Source organism: Haemaphysalis longicornis, unplaced genomic scaffold (assembly GCF_048455015.1).
Source record: "Haemaphysalis longicornis isolate Haplotype H1 unplaced genomic scaffold, Haemaphysalis longicornis Haplotype H1 scaffold_14, whole genome shotgun sequence".
In the NCBI taxonomy this organism is placed as follows: domain Eukaryota; kingdom Metazoa; phylum Arthropoda; class Arachnida; order Ixodida; family Ixodidae; genus Haemaphysalis; species Haemaphysalis longicornis.
In genome coordinates, this window is record NW_027526245.1 from 32538843 (window position 1) to 32564646 (window position 25804).

The 25804-nt window shown below is 50.3% G+C and overlaps 1 protein-coding gene across 1 annotated transcript; it reads left to right on the forward strand.

The window, feature by feature from the left end:
- The first annotated feature begins 166 nt into the window (after positions 1-166).
- Positions 167-24129, forward strand: LOC144165235 (glutaryl-CoA dehydrogenase, mitochondrial). Its single transcript, XM_077695365.1, has 9 exons — positions 167-398; positions 4309-4335; positions 5942-6197; positions 7694-7933; positions 8645-8864; positions 15877-15980; positions 19126-19251; positions 22422-22582; positions 23992-24129. The coding sequence occupies exons 1-9, from the start codon at positions 332-334 to the stop codon at positions 24060-24062; spliced, it is 1272 nt and encodes a 423-aa protein (XP_077551491.1). The 5' UTR covers positions 167-331; the 3' UTR covers positions 24063-24129.
- Positions 24130-25804: the final 1675 nt, after the last annotated feature.

A 25804-nucleotide genomic window follows, 5' to 3' on the forward strand; every position in this document is an offset into this window, starting at 1 on the left:
TTCAGGCAGTTAGTTCAAGTCGTGGAGCAAAAGTGGTTCAAATCCAACTAGACAAGCAGGCATTTGCAAAGCTATGCGGTGGACCCGTGCGCGTACCAGTGCACCTGTATGCCCGTACATTTTGTGTTTCGCGCTGCGTACATTTGTGACGTCAATGTGACGTCCTCAATTCCGTGTGCGCCCGTTCGCGCTTGTCTCCTGTCGTCCGTGTGTCGCGCGTTATCTGCGGCAGGTCGACCGGTGCGTGTCTCGTGATAGTGCCCGCACCTGTTGCTCGCTGCAGCCTTCGGCGTGCACCGGCCACAGTAACCCCGGGGGACAGCCAAGGACGATGACCATGTGGCGATCGGCGACGAGGACGTTACTGCGGTGCACAGCGCCGCGGCAGCTTCTGTCCTGTATCCTTGCTCGGTGCTTTTGGAAGAATACCACAGTGGTAGTTTCGTGGCCGCGGACACGGCGCGAAGAGTGTGCCTCTCTCTGGAGATCAGTGAACGCGGTCACGTGGTGTGCGCCCTGCACCGGATCGGCAGCCTGCCGCTTTCCTGTGACGCAAAACGCGAGTGTCGTGGGCTAGAAGGTCGCGGTTTCGAACGTCATTGGATGCGTCGGCACTGCCCCGAAAGCCATGGGTCATCTCTGCTCTCTGCGCAGTACGCGCGCCTGTGTCGCCTGATAGCGCGGAAAATAGAGCTCGGGGCGAACTGTGGTACCTGAGTAAAAAAATGCCAGTAGGGGAAACGTATTGGGCCAGCAGTCAGTAAGGAACCGGCTGCTACGTAATATCGGCGGAGTAACATCGTTCTAGCGTGCGTAAGAGTCGTAATAACGGGTTTTGCTTGTAAAGACAGCAAAAAAAAAAAAAGTGGTCAAAATTGTCGAAGTATTGTGGCTAAAATGGCTATGACATTGCATGAATATATATTACGTTTAAGCGCGACCAGGTGATAATTTTAGGTGTTGCAACATGTGTAACCTCTGTACCAGGGGGCCGTTGTTAGGGCCTTCACGAGATGTGAGCTAGGTTTCGCAGAAATAGAGAGGGAGGGAGGGGGGTCAAAGTTGCCGTCGTCTTAGTTATAATGCCTTCAAGTGCAGTGCATTAATGCCTTTGTTGTGCTTCATGCATAGCTGTCATGATTACGCAACGTACGGCCAAATTCTCAATTTCTGTTGTAGGAAGCAAATTCGTAGGGAACTCTAGAGTAGTCTGAACAACCCCGCGAAGCCAGACCAGAGATGTCATGCACATTTGGAGGTGCTTTTTAGAATACTAGCTTATCCCCTTGTGTTTCGTATCGTAGGTGTGCAGGCGAAACCTGTCTATTATCCATTACGAGCATTTTTGTGCACATCCAGCACCGATTGTGATAGCATCTATGAACAGGAAGTACAGCTGTGCAGATGCGAAGTACGCACCGTGGCTGCAAAGCCACTCTGCTACTTTGTTTGCAGCTCAGATTGCCAGCTGCAGCAGCTGCATTTCTGATGGAGGCAGACATGCAGCTCACTGGACAGTCGATACCGCAATTTGTAAGTGGCAGCTTCAAGCTGTTTGGAGTGGCGTGGCCCCTCCCTTTGCTCAACCCGTGTAGAGGGGAGAGTCCCAAGTTGTGGCTTCTGAGACTGCATATGCGGAAGCGTACTGGGAAGAAATGGGTAATGTGTGGGCAGCTGGAGTTCACAGGTAACACTGTATTGGTTGTGAACATCTTTGACAGGGATTTAAAAGAGCTATTATTGGTTTAGGTGTTTTCCTTTCTCTATAACGCTGTCTGGTTAATTGGTTCCAGAGAAAACATGCAAGGGCAATCAGCGTCTTTACGAGACCTCAAGAAACCTAGGGTGATGTGAAACATCCAAGCAATTGTTGAAATGGCCCGTCACGGGTTGGTTAGAAGAGTCTGGAAGAAAACGTTTGTGGTGGGCGATGAATACAGTTCTGTTAAGTGGTGGATACAATTACGTTAGTCTGTGCAGGGCTTAAGTCTTAAGTGGGAGAAATAAATTGGTTTAAGGACTACTATGTGCTACAGGGGACGGGAATTTAGAAAGCCGTTTTGGCCAGTGAAACGCTGCTCGACTAAATTACCAAAAAAAAGGAAAGAAGTTCACTGTGCTTGTTGTGCTCACCTATGCGACAGAATTGCACTTGTGGTCCTGTGGAGAGCCTCGAGAAGAAATTTATCAGATAGCTTTAAGTCTTGGTGAAAGAAAAATGACAGCTGTTACACTTAGAAACGAAGATTGAACATCATGGATTAGAAAGGATGAAAGACATTCCAGCCCGAATTAAGACCAAGGGAAGGTTGGTTTGGTGAGATGGGGTCAAAGAGGTCCTATTTTGTGCCGTGCATAAAGTGGCCAGCACTAAGGAGGCAGAGAAGTTCCAGAGGTCATTAGTGGGGTAAGAGTGGCTTCGTCCACCAAGAAACCACCAGTGGCAATGATTAGGGCGGCAGCAGATTTTGCACATCCCACCGAGATCTTGCCGGAAGCAAGCTTACAGCATTGCAGAGCAGTCACAGCTATTTGTCATGAGCAGGCGTGAGTTTCAAAATTACAGTCATCACAGTCAGTGTTTGGGAGCGATTGTATGGCTGAAACCTGGGAAAACAAAACTGCTCAGCTCACTACATGTGACCTGCGCTGCAAACCATCACAATGCTCGCTGCAGAAGTATGAGTAATGGGCCATCTCTAGTACCAGATTGTCCCCTTTTGTGCATGATAAGGTTTCGGCAGAACTTGAGCAGGGGTGCGAATGAGTGGGCAGGTTGTGGTGCAAATGCCAGCCACCATCATCCGAGGAAAAAAAGAAGAATCGCCAACCTTTCAACTTGTAGAATGTATGCCTCCCCCGTTTCCAACACCTCTCGCCCTCTGAACTAGCTACCCATCAACAATGAGTTCACTTGAGCCCCTGGCTCCCAAAAGGGCCGTGAAGACAACGTAGTAGTTTTGTTGATTAACAGGTCTGCTTTGTCGCAATAACAAGCATGCCAGTCTTATCGCAGACAGAAGCAGTGCTGATTCCCCAGCCAGCTTCTGGCAAGGTCTCTGTGATGGCGCTGGGTTTTGACTGTGTGATTTGCGGCTACTGTACGAAGCCACTGGCCATAAACAAGACTGGGTAGCTGTAGTGGGGCCTCTAGTATCGCTTGATCACATTGCTTGAATGCTAATGCGCAGCTAAAACACTGATAGCAGTGTTTTTAGTGCTTGCCCATATGACGTCACTGCAGCCAGAAATTTGAAGTTTTTGCCATATTTGTTGCGTTTTCTAGGTTAAAAAAACGCCTTCTGTGGCTGGAATCGAGATGAGTGAGTTACAATAAGCTGGTTCTTTTAAACTAAAAACAATTGTACTTTTAACCATGTCGAGGTTATAAAGGTGAAATTCATTGGAAAATTAACTTCTCGTATTTGTTGTTCGCAGGGTAATTATTTCCCTTCTATATTTTATCACTGAGAGCTCACAAGTGCAGCAAGTTTCATTCTGTGTGCTCATTGTTAAGAGGGAGGGCAGGGGAAGTATTGGCTGTCTGTTCGAACCGAAAACGTTTCTGTGTTTGCAGGGGTTGCCGGTTGACATAACTGTAAGTGAAGTCATAGTGCACGTATCTAGATGGTTTTGCAGATGAGCTCAGTGCTGTAGACTTGGGACCACGGAAAAATAGCCGACGTAACAGCCCTGAGGAAGACGGGGCGAGTGGGTTCAGTTTTATTGTGGAAGTGTCCCAGTGCGACAAAAATAGGGGCTTGTGTACCAGTCCCTCCCACCATCTGGTCTTTTTGTGCTGCTTTAAGAAGGGCACAAATGCGGCTGCTTTTCACCCAGCAAGGTACATTCAATATGCCTGCGGCAAAACCCTCTTTCATGGCGGAACCTGGCTGAGACAGTTTCTGAAACGAGGTGGCGAGATTCAAGAAACGGGTCTGTGTAACTGCAGGCTGTTTTTTAATCTTTACCCATTGACCCATCGCTTTACCCATCACTTACAGTTTAGCCTGGAACAGCACCCACACATGGTGTTTCACACTGCAACTATGCCTTGTAGCAGCTACCGATTCCATTGCTGTGCGTTTTGTCAACCTTGAATGGGCATGTGTACACAAACATAACCTGTACTTGTTGGGAAGGTAGGTTGCGTACCATTAGTGTGTGGGCTGACTTTTGGGTTATGCACTGATAGGACTTCAGAAAAACCCCAAGAGAACTTGGCCGAACCACATTTGTGGCGTGTAGAGCTTTGTCGTACCCTTCTGCCAAGAGTGTGCTGTTCGGCCTCCTTGACTCTTGGCTCAGGCCGTGCCGCATCATCCGGGAAAAAACGTGAGTAACTGTACATCAGATTATGGGCTGTGCATGTTTCTTGGTCCCAGAGCACTGATCCCAGTGCAGGTTTGAGTCAGTGGCTATCCTCCACAACATTTCAGGATGGTCTGAACTGAAAAAAATTGGCTGCGTATGTGCTTGCTTTGCTGAAAATTTCGCCGAACCTTCTTCCCCTTCCCTCTCGCTCCTCCAATGGTGAATGCAGTTGAGGCTTCTTCAGTTCTATAAACATTTCCTGCAATAGCACTGTTTGCAAGCTATCTGTTGGGACAGTGTGGAGCTTTTTCTTTATGTTCTGTGTTTTCTTCTGCTTCGAATAGCGTGAGCCACAATGGAGTAGAAACGGAGACACCGACCAAAAGAAACTTAAAAACTTTAAAACAACAACAAGACGTTTCGGCTTCGTTACTGAAGCCTTGTTCACAATGCCTTGTTCATTGTGAACAAGGCTTCAGTAACGAAGCCGAAACGTCTTGTTGTTGTTTTAAAGTTTTTAAGTTTCTTTTGGTCGGTGTCTCCGTTTCTACTCCAACATGTTTCCTGACCAGACGGGTTTCCGTCAAACCCTCGACTTCGTGAGCCGAAATGTTCTTTCATTTTTGCTTTTATCTCGCCTCCCTTTGACACCATCTAATGCCTAGCTGTTTTTCATTTCCCATCATAAAAAACAATGCAACATGCATACCTGATTAAAAGAATGCTGCTACTCTTGGTGATGTACCTAAAATATGCGTAATGTGGACTGATATGAGCCCCACTAGTAGTTGTAGTACTTTGGAACGGCCCTACCTATATAAAAAGGAAAAAGCACTGCGTGTTGAAGCATCCTTTCACTTTGGCCGGGTGGTCGAATTGAGTGGTGGTGGTGGAGACATCTATTGCTCTGACTGGGTGGGTGGTGGAAGAGCAGCCTCGATGAGTGGGGTCCTCAGTAGAGGACTCCAATGGTGGGCGCTATCCGGCGGGCCTGCTCGATCAGCCGCTGCTGGTCTTGCGGGGCAGTGCTGGACAGAGCGGCCTCCCAAGAGGAGAGGGTGGGGATGCGTATAGGGGTGGGCCCGTCTGGTGGGAGTGGCGCTACTGCAAGCTGGGCAGTTGCTAGGATTTTGGGTGGGAATGAAGAGGTGTTTGTGGTGTGTTTGCAAACGTCTGTGTCTTAACTCCCTGCTTGTTCGCACTCCTGTTTGGCACAGAGGTTGCATTTAACCTTGTTCCACACCAAGATTGCCGACCGCAGAAGCCCGTTATATTGAAATGGAGTAAAAAGCAACTTTTGCATGCAGCAATGCCCTCTCCACAGTGATCGAAATAGTACAAACGTTGCAAAAAGTAGGCACTGCCTGTCCTTGTAAAGACCCGCCACGGTGGCTGAGCCCAAGGACACGGATTCTATTCCCAGCGGGCGGTGGCTGCATTTCAGATAGAGGCGAATAGCGAAAACACCCGTATGTTGAGATTTCGACGCTAGGTAAAGATCCCCAAGGTGTCCTAAATGAACCCAGAGCCCACCACTATGGTGTAGCTTCGGTGCGTAAAGTCCCATAATTTGAACCCGATCCGTCCCGGAAAAGATAAGTGGAGAGAGAGCGGTCTCTCTTGGCAGGCTTTGACCACCGCGACGCGTTCCTGCTGGAGGAGCAGCTGACAGAGGAAGAGCGGCTGGTGCGGGACTCGGTGCGCGACTACTGCCAGGCACGCCTGCAGCCCCGGGTGCTGATGGCCAACCGCCAGGAGGTCTTCCACCGGGAGATCGTCAATGAGCTGGGCGAGCTCGGCGTGCTGGGCAGCACCCTCAAGGGGTACGGCTGCGCGGGGGCCTCCTACGTGGCCTACGGACTCATCGCCCGAGAGGTCGAGAGGTGAGCAGAGAGGGAGGAGACGGGACGGCCTCGACGCATTCCAAAGACGCATCCAAGGGAAGGAAAAGCCTTCCATCTCCTCCTCTGTGCTTAGTTCATTTCATGATGGTCCAAACACTTTTTCTTGTGTAGCATTATCTACTAGATTACAAGAGCTTGGCTTCCACTGAAAGGTTGTGTCATGCACCAGTTTATTCTGGAGGTTTTACTGTGTGTAGTTTAAGTCAAACTTGTGATTATGGCCAATGCGATGTGACACGTACTGATGCCAGCAAAGCAGTTCACCACACAAGGTAGCATGGGGCTATAGTTTATGAAACATAGTTCAGGAACAATTGTTTTGTTTCGTCGAGATCCTGAAACTGGGAGATGAATAGTACTGTCTTTCATTGGCGTCGCACTTGCATTCCAGTTCTAACTAGAAAGAACAAAGTAAACTGAGTAGTTCTGAAGAAGGTTGAGTGCGGTAACTAAATTTTCAGGACACGGATCATGTACTGATGTGGTGTATTCTAGTTTAGATCTGATTAGTGTTTTATACAGAAGAAAGTTTTAATGAAAGTCGGGCGCAGGAAAAGTTGTGGTTTAAGTTCCATTAGCCAGTCCTTGCAGCAGTTAGTTATACAGTTGGGTCTGCTTTAGAAGAGTTAGTAGCTTCGTGAGTATTAAGTTCATGAAAAGCCAGTCATTGGCAATTGAGTGGATATTGGCAGATACAAGAGAAGGAAGGTCGTTAATGTAAATAAGAAAAAGCAGCAGCCCCACAACAGATCCTTGGGGAATCCCCCCCAAACACAAAAACGAATTGTGAGCGGTTATTAAGCGAACTTTAAACCCAATACCTGCTTGGAAGGGTCTTTGGATGAATCCTTAAAGGAGTACTGACACGAAATTTCTATGTTACGTTTTTTTCGCTGCTATGCGTGCCTACCAGCCCACTAATCATAGAGTGACAGATTATACGGTCGAGCGCAGCGTAAACATTCATTTACGGCGTCGTTTATTCGTGCCAGTTTCGGTTTCGACTGAAAAACGCCGAGCGGCCGCCATGATAGCATGTATAACATGACGTCACCATTCTTGCCGTATCGCTGCCTCTCTGGAAGCGCGCGCGAGCGAATGCACGCGCGCGCCCAGACCGGCCGAGGTTTTCGCCGTCCCCACAGGCCCGGGCAGCATTACGTCAGTCCAAAAACCATGACGTGTACACACGCCCGAGCAGCGCGCGCCAACCACAGCCAGCGCGTCGGCTTCGTCACGGGAGCCCCGACGTCGGCAGTTTGGGGCACGTAGCAGATGATGTCACGTCGGCCCGCTCTGGGCTTTCTCGAGCGGGCGAAGATTAAAATGGATTTTAAATATGTTTCGCTGAACGGTTGCTGTTGAAACTTGCTGGGAGGTATCTCCTGATAAAAAGGAAGCGTTTTACATAGTTATCTCAGCTTTGAAATTTCGTGTCAGTACTCCTTTAACATTGCAGTTGACTGCACTTGCAGGGTGGACAGTGGGTACCGGTCGGCCATGAGCGTCCAGTCGTCGCTGGTCATGCTGCCCATCCACCAGTTTGGCACAGAGGAGCAGAAGCAGCGCTACCTGCCCCGGCTGGCCAAGGGGGAGCTGCTGGGCTGCTTCGGCCTCACCGAGCCCAACCACGGCTCAGACCCGGGGGGCATGGAGACCCGGGCACGCCACGACCCCAAAGCCCGCACCTACACCCTCAACGGCTCCAAGACCTGGTACAGCTTTCCCTGCTGCTTCCTCCCAGGCTTGGGATGAGGCCTTCTTGGTGGTGTCCTTCTAGCCTGCTAATCTATCGGGGTCGTGTAAGCGAAAATGTCTCCGCGAGACTCTCAGGCCATGTTCCCTTATTTCAGTTTATTTATTTATTGATACTGCAATCGCACATTGGGATTTTGGCAGGAGGGTATGGATGAGAACATCATAAAAAGGCAGACAACAATCCCCTTGTGACCAAGTGTGTCAGAAGGGGATTGAGCAGCTCGGAAAACAAGCGAACAGTGCTAAAGCCTAATATGCTCAGGTGTTTGTCAACTTTCCTCTGGCTGTCCACTGGCGTCAGGACTATGGTGACTTTGGAAAGGCTGAACTGCATGCGGCACTTTCTGCGTGTAAAAACGTGCTGCAGCCATTGGACCCTCCGGATGCATTTTTTTTTCTTTCCGGTTTGTCGAAACAAATTTCTGTCTGTTGGTTATTGGGGCCTCGATGTCTTCACCTCTGGGATACAAAGTGGCACGTATAGACACCAAGTAGAGGTGGGGAGAGGGGTCAGAACCAGCGAGGGGATGAATCTGTCGGTGTATTGCTCCTGTCTTGGGAGGGAGGTTATTTGAGAGAGTTAGTGCATTGGAGCCTGTGCAGATCGCCCGAGCTGTGTATTTCCCACTCGGAGATGGCGGAGTGGGTCCTTTGGCGATGCGACGCAGGATCACCAACTCGCCCGTGGCGGACCTGTTTGTGGTGTGGGCCAAGTGTGAGCCCGAGGGCGTGATCCGGGCCTTCGTGCTGGAGAAGGGCACCCCCGGGCTGAGCGCGCCCCGCATCGAGGGCAAGTTCTCCCTGCGCACCTCGGCCACGGGCATGATCCTCATGGAGGACGTGGTGGTGCCCGAGGACGCCCTCCTGCCCCACTCCAACGGACTCAAGGTGAGACGGGGCTCCGCTTTGATCCGGTGGTCACCGATAAACACGTCCCTTCTCTCGAAAGGGACAGCCAGCTGCATTGTGTGGAGTGCATGTCCTCTAGCTAACGATTCAAAGCCAGCATTTTATGCAGCGGGGTAACCACGAGGAATTGTTAAATGAATTGACAAAACTAATTTTAATTTTGAAATAAACTTTCTGAAGTTTGAAAGGTGGCACCATGTAGAGTAAAACATCGTTACAAGAGACACTTGGTTATAAGAAACATTTTAATCAAGATGGTTTGGGTGGTTTTCCTATGTTAACCACGTTAGCAACATTGCGTACAAGAGGCCTGGGTTACAAGAGATGTTTTTTGGGCCCCTCGAGTGTCTCTTGTGAATGAGGTTTCACTGTAGTGTCCAACCAGGGTGCTATCATACATATACACATAGCCCCGTCAGTTTTAATGCATGATTCAAAAGCTGCATAAAGGAATGGCAGAGACTGCATGTCATTATTGTTTTTGCTGGGAACAGGTGATTAAGTAGCACTTTTCATCTCGTTTACGGTTAAAATTATGTAGCCGGACGGCTCAATGTCGTGGTTGCCAGCGTCCGTTTTCGCAGCTTACATAGGGCAAGTAGATATAAAACTTCTGGTTTCCTACGTTCTAGGGCCTTATAAAAAAAAAACATTTTGATTCAAGGTGCTTTCAGTGATGTCCTTTCATTTGGCACAGCGAGCACATACTCCACAAAAATTTTTGGTGTGTCCCTGCAAGTCGGTCATTCCATTCAAGAAGCTCGCAAGCTCAGCAATAACTCAGCGTTTTATAATGTGGCAATGTGTCAAAAAGTTCACTGCACGAACTCGCACTCACCTTGTTTCCTACTCAAGGACGGACCACGGCGATGTCACGGGCACACTTCCGACGTGTCTTTCAAGCCGCGCACTTCCCTATCTGACGCCTGATCTCAAGCATTATCACCATGGTAACAATAATGTCACTGTCCAATACCGCAACAGATTAAACTGGAACCGAGTCGACTGAGAAACCTTGAAAACATTGGTGGAGCACAGTGCACATGAAATGCGCAGCAGCCCGGCGGCCATGTTTTTGTTGTCATGGTGACGCCCAATCAGAAGAGCCGTTTCAGCGAACGCAACCGGATAGCCAATTGCGTGTTAGAATCTATCGGCTGCTTTGTTTCACTGGCTTTCTTTTTCTGCCATTTGTGCATTTGTGTATGAGCGACGACAAAAGGAGCGACCGGAAAACGGAAGTTAAGGAGCCGGCCAATCTAGCTAGGCCACGATGGCGGTGCCCGGTGGCATCGTTCCGGAGATACAGCGCTGCAAAAATTGCCATGTTTTTGTCATTTTGCAGAAATATTTTGTCACCTCAGCTGACGTTAATATTTTTCTTTGGCACTTCACGATTGTTTTTGGCGGGGAAACTTTGGAGACGCATAGGATATAAAACGTGCAATCCCAAAATGTGACTTCCGAAAATACGATTTTTTGGTCACTTTTCGCAATCTGATTCCCGCGTCCCCCCATTAGTGGGCGCTAGTTGGTGCTGCATACCTAGAGTGGGAAAGTACTCAAACTTTGAACGCAAAAGAATGAGGCAAGAGCAACAACACAGGAAGCGCTTTCCCACTCTCCAGATATATGTCCCTTCTGACTGGGCAAAACTTCAGATGTTGCCTCTTTTTACTCTGGGGCCCTGTGACACGATTTTCTTGTTAACGCTAGCTGTAAGAGCGAGGTTCATGTGCTGTGTAAACCAATCCCCCCCCTTTCGCTTTTCGTGTCCTTGGTGCACTGCGCTGAACGCGTAACATGTTGGCAGGCTTTGTTCTGTTTGGCAAGTAACTGGACAAACAAACAAGTGAACGAATACAGTTGGAAATGATCTTTTGTTGCGCCCACAGTTGCAATTATACAGTCAAACCCTGCTACAACGGACACTACTTCAGTGAATTGTATGCCTCAACAAAGTATCTTTCATTTCCCTCTAGTTGTCCGCAAGGGCTGGTGCTCAGAAATTCGTTTTGTGTCAAACAGATTTGCATGGATCGCTCCAAATGAATTAAATTTTCGTGCAGAAAAAGAAAAAAAAAACTTTTTTCCAGTTTACTCAAAAGCTCCAACTCAGTGAATCGTAGATTCATAACACCACAAACATGCATATTCAGTCATCGTTATTGTATCATCTCGCTTTTTAAGTAAATAAACAACAAATGCATCGGTGTGGTATTAGAGGGTGAAAAGTGGAATTTGCTGATCTTTTACCTCTAATAATGCCACTTATTGAATAATACAGTTAAACCTCGATATAACGAAGTTGTACTTACGGGAGGAAATTTCGTTAAATCGAGAATTTCGTAAAATCGAGGTTTCGATTTTACAGTTCATTTAACCAGTTATTGAGGTTCCAAAACCTTGCCCATCACACAGAAACAACTGCTATGTAGTTACCTCTCCACTTGAAGCGAAATTTGTACTAAATCTGGCCGCGAAAATTGTGTGAATTAAGAGTGTCAACACTTATGGCGAATTCCATTGGGAGAACAGTAGCAAGTGGAGCGAGCAGCCAGAGCAGCACACGGGAGTAACGGGGACGTGTGCTTTCGTTCCGCGAATGAAACATTCGCGCTGCTCCGGGAGCAGTGAAAAGAGGGGGAGGGCGTGATGTCAAGAGTCATGTGACCAAACTTTTCCCGCTCTCGCTTCATGGAGCATTTCGCGCGCTCGTGTTGTCCGCACGCTGTTCCAACTTCCTCGCCAGTTTTGCCAGATACGTGCCGGTGGCTTTGTGTCTGCCTTCCGCATGGCGACGAATGAAGAAGCCGAGCGGATGTTCATGTCCATGATAGGGTCACCATAGTATCTCCCAAAAATTAGCTGCGAACGATGACAGCATCCGCCGTCTTTTCCAGATACGACTCTACCTTCGGTCGATGCTCCGGCGGGGTAAACAGGTGCTCGAACATAAACTCATGCAATGTCAAATCGTCGTCGTCGTCGCTGCTGCTGCTGCTGTCCGATGATGAGTTTGCGCTTGAATCTGTGGTGCTTTCATCATCTAAAAGTAGCAGCATTGTCCAGACGGCCGCGCTTAGCTGCTGCCGTACGCACTGAGCGACTATCGCGGCTGCTGAATTCCGCCATTTTTCCTCCGCCACCTGGGGATAAAACCAGAAATGACGTAAAAGAGGTCATGTGACTTCCCTGGCGTTCCCTGTTACTCCGCAGCTGGCGACGGAGCACCGAGAACTGCTCTCGGCGCCAAAAAAGTGCTCCTCCTCGACCAATGAAACACAACGCCCCTGCTCCTGCCCGACCCCTGCTCCTGCCCCGTGAACTTCACCCCGGCGAGGTGCTGGTTCAAAGTTACGCCTCTTTTAGTCCGTTCAGTGGTTGGCTTAGGCGCGGCATTGAGGGGTGCGGTGGGCCAACAGCTGAAGGGTGCTATAAAACTTCCAAAAGACTTTTTTCATGTACAAAAACTCTGCAGTATGGGCGCGGGATGCAACCACGACACTAGAGGTAGCCATGATTGCGAGTCGAGCGGAGTACACCCGGACCGACTGTGTGTAGCACCGCTTACGTGCTCCGCTAAAGCGGAAAGCTTACATTAAATATCTTCTGGCCAAATTCGATTAAGCAGTTACTTTTATGCCCACTGAGCCCTAAATAAACTGATTTCTCCACATCGCAGCTGTCTAATGAACACAGGTGAAACGAAGATGACCACGTTCAAAGAGAGCATCTTATTGCCATCAGCACTCAGTGTTTAAGCCGTAGTGAAGAAGTCCGTAAGCAGTGCGTGGCGTTTCTTGACCTCGTATGCTGACAGCGCTAACAAGGCTTGCTCTTAAACATTCGCGTGCGCCTGCGTACCTCCGCAGAATGTCGATGGCATTCATCACTTCGGTGGCCGTCGGTCTACCGTCGGTTTCACCGACACTTCCTCAGGCTCTTGTTCGCAACACTTTTCTTTCCCGTGGAGTGCTCCTGCTGCTTACAAGACTTACCTAATGATGCACGAAAAAGTGTTAATGTGGTTATCAGCGAGCACAACATAGAGCAGCAGCACCGTGAGGAAGGAGGCGTAGAAAAGAAGCTTGAAGTAGGCTTCGGCAGCCTAAGCATAAAGGGCGCTGGCATAGGCAACGATGGAGATGTCAGAATGGTGGCCGCACTGTTCAACCGTCTATGACCACTGCTAGCGGTTTGAGCAGCTTCTTTCATCGCTTTTAATTGTTGTCAACCGTAGATTTCACCGCTTTTCTTTCATTGAGCCGTTTAAGGGTTAATGCGTGTACTGAATATTTTCAATGTAGGCTCTGAGAGGCAAAATAAAACGTCCCTCGACAGGAATTTCGTTTTTGCTTTCTTGTCGTGACTTCATTAAATCGGAAGCGCCGCACGAAATTACTTCATAAATTCGAGATAAAAATACATGCATCTTGCAAAATTTTGATAGAAAACTTGAAAAAATTCGTTATATCGCGGATTTTGTTACATCGATGTTCGTTATATCGAGGTTCAACTGTACTTCGTTTTCAAGCGAAAAAATGTTTGTCGTGGTGTTAGCTCTATGGTTAGAGGAAGGAGCTGCAAACAGCTGATTGTTGCTTCAACTTTGTTTTGACAGATGGCAGGCTAATCTGGTTTCTTCCAAAGTACCGTATTTACACAATTATAGGTCAACCCTTTTTTTCGAGTTTGACAATTCAATGTTTGGAGCCCGACTTAGAATCGAAATCGAATTTTGTGCCGCTTGTAACGGCAAGAGAAATGAGATGTCAGGGGTGCTACGAGCTGGGGAAAGTGCAACACCCTCGTTTCAATGGTTATGGTTGAAGTGTAGCGTTTACCATTGCGTACATTCTGGAGTCGGTAAAAGTGATGCCGACTTTGAAAGTTGGCGCTCCCGATCTGTGCCCTTTGTCCACCGTACCTAGAGCGGCTAACCTTTCAACAGCCTGTTTGAAAGTGTACTGAACAACGTGATATGATTGTGCATACATCAGCGGCGTGCATTGATTCAAGGGATTTGGCAATACTCATTTTGTTTATTAGAGACGAAAAAAACGCTTCTCGAATGCGAGTAACGTACTCACGAATCAAAGGAAATCGCGAGCAGCCACTTCCATCAGCCGCCACGTTCTTTGTCTTGGTATCTCACGGCAGTGGCCGCTGCCGGTAGCTTCGATGGTTGTCATCTCGCAGCAAATGTGTTCTCATGATTGGGAATAAAGTTTCCCGCTTGACCCACAGTGCATAGTTATTCCGCGTGCTTATACAGAAGCTTTTCTTAACATCTACTGCGTGCACCACAAGCGTACGGCTCTTGTGGAAGCATCGATCATTGATGGAAGGGCTGCTATAAGGGGGGTATTGGTGGTTGACGGAAGAGCATCTCTTTGTGATACGATTTTCTAGGTGGCTGCGTTGCCGCGTGCTTGTGTCACTTCTGTGTTGTGCAGAATCGTCCCATCTGTCATGAGTGCCCTGAGCCCGAAAAACTCTCTTGGCGCTCGTTCACAGCAGCATTCGAACGGGCTGCTTTCTGCGCTTGCTTTTTTTTTTTTTTTTTTTAGGTGAAATTTTGGGGGGTCGGCCTACATTCGAGTCATCTTTTTAAAATCGTGTAAATACGGTAGGAGGACACTCCAGGGCCACTTTTAATGCGTAGGACCCATGGGGATTTTAGCCACTAGACATGTATTGAACAACTCTGGCTGCCTCTGGGCACCAGTGTTTGACAGCAGCGGCAATCAATGTAGCCAGAGTCGGCCTGTAAAAAGGGCTCACTCGCTGTCAAGCCATAGCCAAGCCAAGCTGGAACAAGGCCGTCTCATTGTTCCTCAGTGGCTGCACCTCAGTGCCTAGTGTGCTGTCATCATGGGGGGCTCCGCTTGTGCGAGAAGGAGTAGCTTGGTTTGTAAACCAGGCACTGTTGTGTAAAAGGCACAGAAGGGAAGAGTATTTTAGATGCGACAGCATCTCATTTAGATGCGACGGCAGCCTTGTCCCTCCATACAGTGTTGTCGTTGTCCGTCCACACCCCTCCCCCATTCTCCTCGCCGCACGAGCTGCGCTCTCCGCCGCTCACCCCCTCTCCTCTCCGATAGCGAACATTCTCTCGCGAGGGGCATTGGATTCGATTGGATTGGATTGGATTAAAGTGGATTGTGTTGGATTGTGTTGCATCATAGCCGCGCCACGCTGCTTCATAGCCGCGGCAGGGGGTTCACGGCACGTTTCACGCGATGGGAGAATCAACCTAACGGAAACAACAACGGAACCCCCTATGCGTCGCATCTACACAGGGGTTCCCGCGAGGGGAGGTGGGAGTAATTTTTCAGTGATTACCAGACAGTAAAGGGCATGCACTGCAGTGGTGCCTCTTCACTCGAAGCTGCCACCGAAAGTGCATCGGTCTCTGCAGCTATACTGTAGGATCTCTAGGTTATTTGGGGGGAGGGACATTGTGGGGGGAGCATTGACCAAAACGCAGATTTATGCCTCACCACGGAGCAGTAGGTTCTCCTCCTTTCATTTCTTTCCTCACGTTGCATATCCAGCTTGGAGTGCTGCCTGTTCAACCCACTTATCGTCTCGTAATGGTCAGTCATAGCAAAATTGGCATCGTGTGCCTGCGCATCTTATTGGTGGACTTGCCCAGCTCCATCATAATAATGCACGGACTGGCTCATAGGTCAACGCTCCCATCGCAGCGCTAAACACTCGACTCCACCGCTGAACCTCCTTGCGGGATTGATGACAAACTTTCCACAATGATACCTTGTTTTCCACACACCCCGTGGTTGTCATTGTTGTGTGTTTCAGCTGTAGGTGTGAGCGGTGCACTCGCTTTGTCTGTGGTACCAATCTCTTCTTTTCACTGTAGCGGAAAAACTGTGACGACGGCAGTGTTTCAAAGAGGCGCTAGGGCCGTATTGTCGGGAGGGGTAGGGGTGTGTGCCATTCTACAGGCTCCCCTTTCCCCCCGCAGTCGGCGTTCCAGTGCCTGACGAGTGCCCGGTACGGCATCTCCTGGGGAGCCCTGGGGGCAGCCGAGTTCTGCTTCGACACTGCCCGGCAGTACACCCTCGACCGGTCAGTGGCCGTTCTACCCTGTGCGTCCGTAAGGGACAGGCCAAGTGTGTCATGTGAAGGTAACGAAAGGAGGGGTTGAGCCTCCCGAGAGCCTCTTCTGCTACTTGGTGTTCCAACGGTGCAGTAGAACCATTGGTCATGTGACTTTCTTTGGGCCAGGTGAAAGCAGCATTTGTGGGCCAACGTACGGGATAGCAGAGGACCCCGGCTAGCTTCGCTAGAGAACGCTACGCGCCGTACACTAGCCCTGTGGAATCCGAAGACTCGCGCGCGGGTTCGGGTACTCACATGCGGTAGAGAGGCTCCGGCAATCCAAAGTGAGGCTTTATTGCCTGGCAGATACAGGGCATATACCAGACAACACGACTATCGCTTGCGGGGAGACAGTGGCTCCTGTCGCTCGCTCAAGCCGCGGGACTCAGACCTCGATATCCGTCATCACAGCCGCGGGAGCAGGGGAGGTATCCCGTGCGGCCGATCAGGGCAGAATCTCTCAGCAGAGTTTATGGAGCCAACTGGGTTCACCGTCATCGGGGCATTCGGAGTAGGCACTGCCAAGCCAACCGACTCCGGCCAAATCGCCCAGTCGACTCCCGGCGGAGCGCTCGTTCGTCCCGCAGGCCAGCTCGGAGGGGAGAGGAGGTCTTCCCCAGGTCGGGGAGACGGGGCGCAAAGGAAGGTGACAAACTGGGGCGGTATTCTCGTAGCTGTCCCTTTTGAAAACGTCCCTTTTGCGTCCCTTTCATCGTGACGTACTTCCGGTTAAGCAGTGGGCGTTGGCAGTAGGTTTTCCGCGCTTGCGTTACGTCACTTCCGGTTGTTTGCTTTTAGCCAATCAGGGCTCGCCAAAAGGGACACTTTTGAAAGGGACGCAAAAGGGACAAAACTCGAGAATACCGCCCCTGGTCCTCCTTCCCTCGCGCCCTTGCGCACACGTTCGCGGCGAGCCGGTTCGGCACGTTACGCGGGGACTTACGAGACGCGCCGGCTTCCCAAAATGGCGGCTCCCGGTTCGCGAAAACATGTGCAGGCGAGGCGTAGGGAAACAAGGGTCCCCACACATTGTATCTGTAGGGTGTGAATGAATTCTGTCGTAGTACGCGACATGTTTGCGGATAAATTATTTGAACTACCGTGTGTACCGCATAACCTGCATCAGGGTGTAATTGGCAAACACCTACCTTAAATTGCATTGCGCATAATTTGCAAGCACCTAATTTAAACCTGCAATGCCTGAAAAGAAAGAGAATTATTCGGACATTGTGCGTGCTCCAAGGCCATTCTGCACTAGCGTGCCAGCCGTGTGCGACACGCTTGATTCAGGCAAGCCCGAGAAGGACAGCAGGGCCAAGCGTGAGAAGGACGCGAATGCCATTGGTGCAAGCAAGTCATAGTGGAGCAGGGAAGGGGCCTGATAAGGTGTCGGCACCTCACGCCAGACACTTCCGGGCCCTTTTCACCCTTCTTTAAACCTCATAGCATAGCATAGAGCAGGGTGAAAGCAGGAACAGCAACTGCAGGTGCAAGTGCGGCCAATAGCCCGATGTTTTTCCCCACCCCTCTCGTCGTCTTGATCTCATCACCCAGCATCTTGTTTGGAAGCATTGTGTGCCGCGAGGGAAGAGGAAAAAAAAAACGCAAGTTAATTTTGTGAATTTTGCGTGATCTTTGCCAATTGCAAATTTACAAAGAAAACAAGTACAGGCAGCGGCTATCCTGAGATGAGTCCAGGAAATATGGGGGGAGTCGACAATGAAGTGAACTGGCTAGCAGCAGAAGTGAAAATGAACAACAGTACGAGGCTGCAAAGAGAAAAGAGGTGAGGGGGAAGATAATGGCTGGCTGAATTGCTGGAAAGCGTGAAAGAAACCTAGGCAGGAAAGATATAAAGGGGGGGCAGTGGTGCAGTGGATAGAGGATCAACATAGTGTGTCGTTAAAGAACGGGAAACACATAGTGAGAGAGCAAGGGAAGCACTGGGAAAGACTGGAATGACAGCAAAACTGCCATGGGTGTATCCAGGTGCGGGCTGTCGTATGTGAAGTGGACTTCGTGCCATCGTGCATTGTATAACTGGGGTATTTAATGCATTGTTTCCATGGAGAGTTTATTCGGACTGCAGTGATCTGTTGTAAGAGGTGGGTCGTCGCATAACCAAGGGAGGTGTAATCCACTTTCCCACGCCTGAAGTGGTCTAATCATGCATCAAAACAGGTAACTGGGCAAGTTGGTTTAGATTCATCTTCACTAGACAGAAGAAGACATGGATGAAAGACTGAGGTCAACACAAACGGTGCACCACTCACAACTGAACGGGCCATCAACGACAAAGACAAACTCGCACAGTTGGCAACGCATTGTGATGGGTGTGGATGCACGGAAAAGTTTGCCGCTACCACGTGCTTGTACAAACATACCAGTCAAACAACCAGGGAGATACTTGAAGCCTACTTAATCAAAAAACGAGGCGGCAAATGCGTCAGCCTGCCATCCCTAGCACTGTCGCTTCAAGAAGTAGCATATTTAGATAAGAACATGTGATATAATTGTTAGCATCAGTGTGTGACATGTGCACTGCACAGAGCGTGTATACATGTTTCTTCCTTTCAAAATAAATTTCAGTTTGTGAGTGGCACAGTGTTTGTGCATAGCGCAGTCTTTCATCCGTGTCTTCTTGCGCCCAGTGAAGATGAGTCCAATCATGGCTTCCTAACTCTGCTTGAAATGTTGAAGGTGTATTTGATGGGCCAGTGAGGAACGTGGCTGCCAAGAGGCTGAACTTGTTCTGGGGCTGTTCAGGTGATTGTGGCATGCAGTCGGCGGGAGGGTGTGGCCTCCTGTGCCTGTGTTTTCCCACACCAGAAGGAGCCACGTGTTGTTTCCCAGTGTAGGGTTCCCGTGCACTGAAAGGGAAGGTCTCTTTTAGCCCTGACCTTTTACTGGGAGGAATACAGAGAATTGGGTTGCCCCTGGGAACTAAGGGGGCAAGCCAGGCCCAGCTTAGCTTGCCCAGACATCAAGGTTCTTGAAACACTGGCCTCTACGTATCCCTGAGCACGTGTAACAAGCGGACCCTGTGCTTTGGTAGTCCGGGAGCGCTTCCTGATCATGTGGCGCTGCCGTGGTGACGGGGGGGTCAATGCAGGCAGCAGTTTGGCCGTCCCCTGGCACGCAACCAGCTGGTGCAGAAGAAGCTGGCCGACATGCTGACTGAGATCTCCCTGGGCCTGCAGGCCTGCCTACGCGTGGGCCGACTCTTCGACCAGGGAAGGTAATGGGTTTTCCCCCCTCTCCACTTCCAGGCACTTTTGGTGTTGTGACACAGTCTTCCGACCCAAGCCAAGGGGTGGCCACACACACACACTGCAGCCATAGTGCCTTCTGTGTTCGAGCATCATTACCTAAGCACCTGGTCTCGAGAAGAGGCTCAGCCATGGGCGCAGAATAAATAAGGCACACGTTGTGGTAACACACCTGCTGCCATCCCCCTCACTTCCTTGGCGCTCTGCGATACAACTGCAGCCCGAATAGTTTTTCTCCGGATGATTTGATTCGTGAAACGCACGTCTGCTAGGGAAATTCAAAGTCTGGGCTCTGCCCAGCGAAGATCTTGCAGGTGATGTTTGATTGGAAACGGAGTGCAGGAACAGGACTTTTGCTGACTCTGTGACTTGATGCTCAATGTTGCAAGTGCTGAGTCCATTCCTTTGCTTTTCTGGTACAGTCAAACCTCGATGTAAGAAAATTTAATGTAACGAAAACACCGATGTAATGAACTACATAATTTTTTTTAATAACTTCAAGTGTATGCACACCGTGTATTTTCACCCTCTGTGTGAAGAAGTTCCATTTGCCAAAATTTCAATGTAACGAAGTTTCAGGAACAACTAGGGACTAAGTTTTGGTTGTAGAAGTTGATTTCAGGAGACGCAAGTGTTGAAATGTGGTGCCGATACAACTTGAACGGCAACTCAAGCCGCCCAATGCCACGGATGCAGCGAGCCAAAGAGTCCGTGAGCGAGCTCCTTGCCTACAAGCTCCGTATGGTGCTGCCGCCGCCGCATGCCGCCACTTTGCGCATTGTTCAAGTTCGCTCATGCTTGTTGGGTTTCATCGTTCCGGCAAGTGCTCCACAAAGCATCTGTGGCTGTTCATGAGACTTGCGCGCGTCTCTTTTTCACGGCCGCGTCCGCGATTGCGCGCCGGCGGCGGCTTCTGCCTCGGCCAGAAAGCAATGTGTGTTGCTCATGGCAGTGGGAGGGCAGTGGGAGGGCCTGATGGCTTTCACCAATGGGGAGGCACGCACCTCATGGCGGGAGCTTCGGAGCACTCGGGGATGTCGGCTGGCCCCGCCAGAGATGATTAGGTTTAGCACCATGGAAGATACAGTAATACCTCGTTAACTCGAAGTCGTAAAAACCAGGGAAAATTTCGAGATAAACGGATTTTCAAGATAAGCAAGGTTGCGCTAATCGCCGGGAAAAATGAGCGCTCTTCAGAAAAATCACTACTACTTACCGGCTCTTCAGCGGCAGTTTCTAATCTTTCTTCTCGTGCAGGTTTAAAAGAGAAAAAAAATAACATACAAGAGACTTTAACCGGCTGGGTTTTGCCGCACTGCCATTTTATTTAGCAGAGAAAAACTGCCTAATGCTCGTCTGCTTTGCGGTCGTACTCAGGCCTAGGAAGGCGTCCTCCAGCTGCTTGACGCATCGCATCAGTCGATCTTCCCCGCTGCTGCACTCGACCTTATTTCGAAGCAAGCGCAGCAAATTTCTCGTCTCAGAAGATGTCGGCACCTCTCAAGGTGGTTCGTCATCGCCGTCATCTCCGCCGTCCCCTACGTTAGTGGCCGTTTGAACGATTTCGACGTCCGTCATTTCTCCGGTCACCGCCACATCCTGCTCACACAGTGCGTACTCCAAAAAAGTCACGTCATTTTCGGCGGCACCGTTACCTGTAAGCTTGATGACCTCTTGACAAAGTTCCCCACAGTCTGTGAAGTCATCTGTCTCTGCCGTCTCTGCTTCTGGCAAACTGGCGGCACGTGAAAACCCAGCGTACGCAAAGCAGTTGGCGATAGCCGCTGCGCGAACTTGCTGCCAAGCGCTGCTGAGAAGGTGTACTGCTCCCAGCAGGTCAATTTCGTAGCCTTTGCCATTTTCATAAGACAACAAAATTCTGTGGAGAAGGCTCTTTCGGTAGATTTTTCGGGCCACTTCGATGACACCTTGGTCCATCGGCTGCAGCACAGACGTCATATTGGCAGGCAGAAACTCGACTGTCACTGCCTCCAAATTCTCTATTTTGCCGTGGCCTGGGCAGTTGTCGACAGTGAACAGGACTTTTCTGTTTTTCTTGGCGCACTTCGCGTTCGCGGAAAGCATCGACGTATGGCAGGCGCGGCTAAATAAGAAAAAAAATCGACGGACTTCAGGCGTGGCAGCATCGCGCGAATCTTGTGAAATGGTCCTGCGGCGGAATTTTCGTTCCACTCCCAGTCAAGATTTCGAGTTATTTCGACCAAAAATACTTCGAGATAAAGGGAAAAATATACATGGGACGTATAGGAAAATGTTCAGTGCCGCGTAAAATTTCGACTTAGCCGATTTTTCTAGATATGCGAGTTCGGGTTAACGAGGTATTACTGTATTTGATGGACGCTTTTTTAAGCGGCACATATGACGTTTTACGGTGTAAATTTCGCCCACAGTATCACCTTTTTTCTTGCAAGGACAACTTCGTTTTCCCCTCGTGTTGCATTTCAGGAAGTGGTTAGAGGCGGTCTCTGGAGCTACCCGCATGGCGCGTGCGGGTGGTCTCCACAGCTGCATCAGTGCGCCTGTGGCTTGCCGCTGTCCGCTGGCTACAAAATCTCGTCCTCGGTACCGACAAGCGTGTTCGCGATGCCACACTTCTGAACGAACGTCCAACCATGATCGATGGGATCGTGGCCCACGCCTTACACGCCCATCCCGCGAGCTTCTCGAGAGGGGCACGCTTCAGCCGACCGCTCGTTTTGAATGCGTGAGAGCTGCTCATAAGGCACTCATGGAAGCAGCGCACCTTTGTTGCCGCTGCTGCCATTGCTGTTATCAACCTCGCAAGTGGAACGACTTGACGATTTGTGTGTGAACGCTGATAGAAAAGCCTGGGCACCTAGGCCATCCTAAGCCTCCTGCTTTCGAAAAATCGTTGCTAAAAACTTTGGCGCTATCTTCAGATGGCGATGGGTGGGACGAAATTTCCGCGGTTTTGGTTTCACATGGGATTCTAACGTGCATGCGATTTTTCGGCCTATTTTTGCGGGAAAAAAGTGCACGTTCGAATCGGGTAAGTACGGTAACTGGGAGGGAGACACAGGTAGTCTGTTCTCTGCAGCCGCACTCTCGGGCCGACCTCACAGTGCGTGTGCCGCCCCCCCCCCCTCCCTGTGCGCAGCCTGTGCCCCGAGATGGTGTCCCTGGTGAAGCGCAACTCGTGTGGCAAGGCCCTGGACATCGCCCGCACGGCGCGCGACATGCTGGGCGGCAACGGCGTCAGCGACGAGTACCACGTCATCCGGCACGTCATGAACCTCGAGGCCGTCAACACCTACGAGGGTAACCCGCTTGGGCCTTCTTCTGCCCCCTCCTCCCCCTACACCTCGCTCCCAAAGTGAATGGTGGCTTGCAAGGAGCAACAGGCTCAGAGCTGCTCCGATTTGAGATGAGTCTGTTGCTGCAGTCCCATGGCAGTCATACAGAAGGACAGCTTCCTCCTCACAGGCAACCTTGCTTCTGATTCCCTCCTGTGTGAGACGTTTTGCTAGAGGGCCAGCCTGTCGTATGTTTTCTTGCGAGGGGAAGGTTACGGGAGTCCATCGCAGTGCCAGCTGCGTGGCCACAAGGGACTCGGCTTTCCCAGAAACGTCGCAGTTGGGAGAGGAACAAGGCTTTCCCCAGCCGTGGTCCGACCACACATGCCGTGCTCCTGAATGGAGCCACGCAAGTGCTGCCCCCGTTGTGTGCTTGCTTCTGTGCGCATGCGCCTCCAGTGTGGTGCATGTGCAGCAGTATTTGGCTAGGTTTTTCGCTGCAGCCAGAGCATGGGTTTAGTGAAGTGTCACTGTTTGAATTTTCTAATTGTTTGTAAATTTGAGTACGAGGAGTTCGAGCTTTGGAGAAAATTACTAAGCCAGTAATTGTTTGGTTTGAATTGAAAACGAATGTTCTCTTCAAGTCTGAAGCACCTGGAATGAGTGAGATAGGAAATTTTATATCGGCATCAGAGTATTGTGTTACAGTTTGCTGCTCCACATCATTAAGTACTGTTCCGTAGCTGTAATTAGATATGTTCTGAACAAAAATTATTACAAGTGTTGGGCAATGCAGTTCCATACCAAAGAACTGCACGTCAACCAAGACTGTACAGTGGCATCTTCATCGCTTTATTTGTGCAGTTCTTGACATGCTGCTTGCTATTCATGTGCCCACATGCATCCCCAAATGCCTGGCAGCTCGGATGCAAGCCCCGGCATGGTTCCCTTGCACCAAGAGTGAGGGGTCTCCTGTCGACTGCTTTGAATGGGTTGAAGTAGAGGAGATTGTTTGTGCAACACTTGCCACCATCACACGGTGAGGAGGGCAGAACTTGTGAAAGTAAGCAATCACACCTGACAACGTCTTGAAATGGTATTATGGTTAGATGTAGTGTGGCTGAGACGTTTAAAGTGTGCTTGCTCCAAGGAGAGTTGTTAGGACGTTGTTGGCCTCTGAAAATTGTCAGTGCAATGCACCCCTAGGCAGGGATGTCTGTCTGCCTCCCTCGAATGTGCCCGCACCTGAAACATACGTCACTCGCGAGGGCAGTGCAGCCACACCAGTGCAGCTTTGGTGTAATCTTGCTTGCCCTAGCTTGCCCGTCTGGAGGTTCTTGTTAAACGCAGGCACTGTAGTTTTTGGGGAGCTGGTGACCCTTGGCTGACGTGAAGGCTGTTGTCCCTTTTTTCTGTTCTGCCTGGCCACTGCAGGAACGCACGACGTGCACGCACTGATCCTGGGCAGGGCCATCACCGGGATACAAGCATTCAGTGTCGACTAGGAGCCTGCCAATCGCCACAACCACCACCTCCCTCAACGCTGCAATAAAGTCGTATTTTATTTTACTACTCCCCCGCCCCACTACTGCTGTGGTCCACTGCCTTTGAGAGCTTAGGCCAGTTGTTTCTCAACCATGAGTGTCTCCCTTTCGGGCTGGCGAAAGTGACGGGGGAGCCAACGATAAACAAATGTTGGTTTGTGTCCTGATGTAAGACAATTTGCACTTTCAGCTAAAGTCTCCCCCACACATCCCTTCGATGCCCACCTTTTGTGCATGACATTTATAAAGCTGGTGCTTGTCACATTGCCGCACGATTTGCTCTGTCAGCTAAAGGTAACCTGAACGCCTACGTGCTCCCTTTTGTGAGTTTCACTTTTTCTGCGTAGTTGGGGTGCCGTGCCAAGAGCCAATTGTAAAACCTGCACTTCGATGCACGAAGCCACCTTTTTGCATACCCAGCAACAAGGTGGCAAAAAAGGAGAAAAGAATGGGGTAAGAGTTTGGGGAAGCGCTTCGTGGTTCCCGAGACTGGCCCTCCTTCGAGGTGAGACTGTGGACTGGTCATGGTGATATTAACGGACCTTTATTATTATGTCATCCTAATGGGCAAGGCCCCAGGCCTGGCTTCATCTGGATGAGTGTTTTGTGGGCAGCTTTACGGGTTTTACGGTTGGCTCTTCCACTGCCCAAAAACAACCCTCTCTCTCCTGTTGAGCACTCAAGTCGCACACAGCGCGATTCTGAGAACCTGACCTTCAGTCTCGGCTGAAGCCCTGACTTGCTGGTGTCTGTCATGAATGTTGGGCTGGACCGCGTGCAGAGCAATGAGCCGGACTACTGTTCCTGAGCCAACTCACGCCTTATATTCACGAGGTAATCCAAACAGGCAGGTACGAAAGGGGAAGGACAATATTTACAAGAATGGCGAGGAACTGGTCCACTACAGTCCGCTGGGGCTGGCACGGTGGATGGAGCAGAGACAGGCTGGTGACTTCGGTGAGTTGACACGAGGTGGCAGTCTGTCCGGAGAGCCGACGAGATGTGTGCGCCGAGAAGTTTCAACCTGGGGTTATGTCCCACGGCGGAGAACGTGGCGGTGCCGATGATTAGCGGCGGGAGGAGATAGCTTGCTCTCGAAACGACGGCTCGCTGCTCGCACTCCACATCACCGACACACCGCTTGCTCGTGGGCTGGACCCTGGCTTCTCCCGGCGGCGTCCAGGGCTGTCGTCGGGCCTACACCGCGACGCACGGGAACTTGGAAGGAAGCGCCGGTGATGGACCTCGGGCCTACACCGCGAGGGCGCCGTCCTGCTGTCGTCTTGCCCGACCGCTTCCGAGCTCCTTCCTCGTCTTCTTCCCCTTCTTCGATGCCACTTTCTCTTGCACAAACGTTACGCCACCGGTACCGGTGGATTGGCCACCACTCTACACCGGCCCTTCACTACAGTGTCCTCCCGAATTTGATGGGCGCATGTGCCCCTTTTTTACGACCGGACACACGGCACGCAGTCAAAAACACTTGCCTCTCTTCAGACTTGCCTCCCCTCCCAATGTCTTTTCAAAGAAGCTGGATTGTGCAGGCGTCCCAGAGTTCTTAAAGGCGCAGAGGTCCGCAAAAGTCCCGCACGCAACAGGCTGTACAGAGACAATGGGTGACAAGGAGCACACCTCTTACTCTTCATTGAACAGAAATTCTCAGCAGTATCTGAGGACAAAAAAAAAAAAAATTCTTGGCTCCC

What these genes read in the sequence shown, in the direction of transcription:
- LOC144165235 (XM_077695365.1), top strand. Translation starts at nt 332, where the DNA reads ATGACCATGTGGCGATCGGCGACGAGGACGTTACTGCGGTGCACAGCG. An exon ending in CGCATCATCCGGGAAAAAAC is followed by an intron (nt 4,336 to 5,941) that starts GTGAGTAACTGT and finishes CTCTCTTGGCAG; the next exon opens with GCTTTGACCACCGCGACGCG. An exon ending in CGGCAGTACACCCTCGACCG is followed by an intron (nt 15,981 to 19,125) that starts GTCAGTGGCCGT and finishes GGGTCAATGCAG; the next exon opens with GCAGCAGTTTGGCCGTCCCC.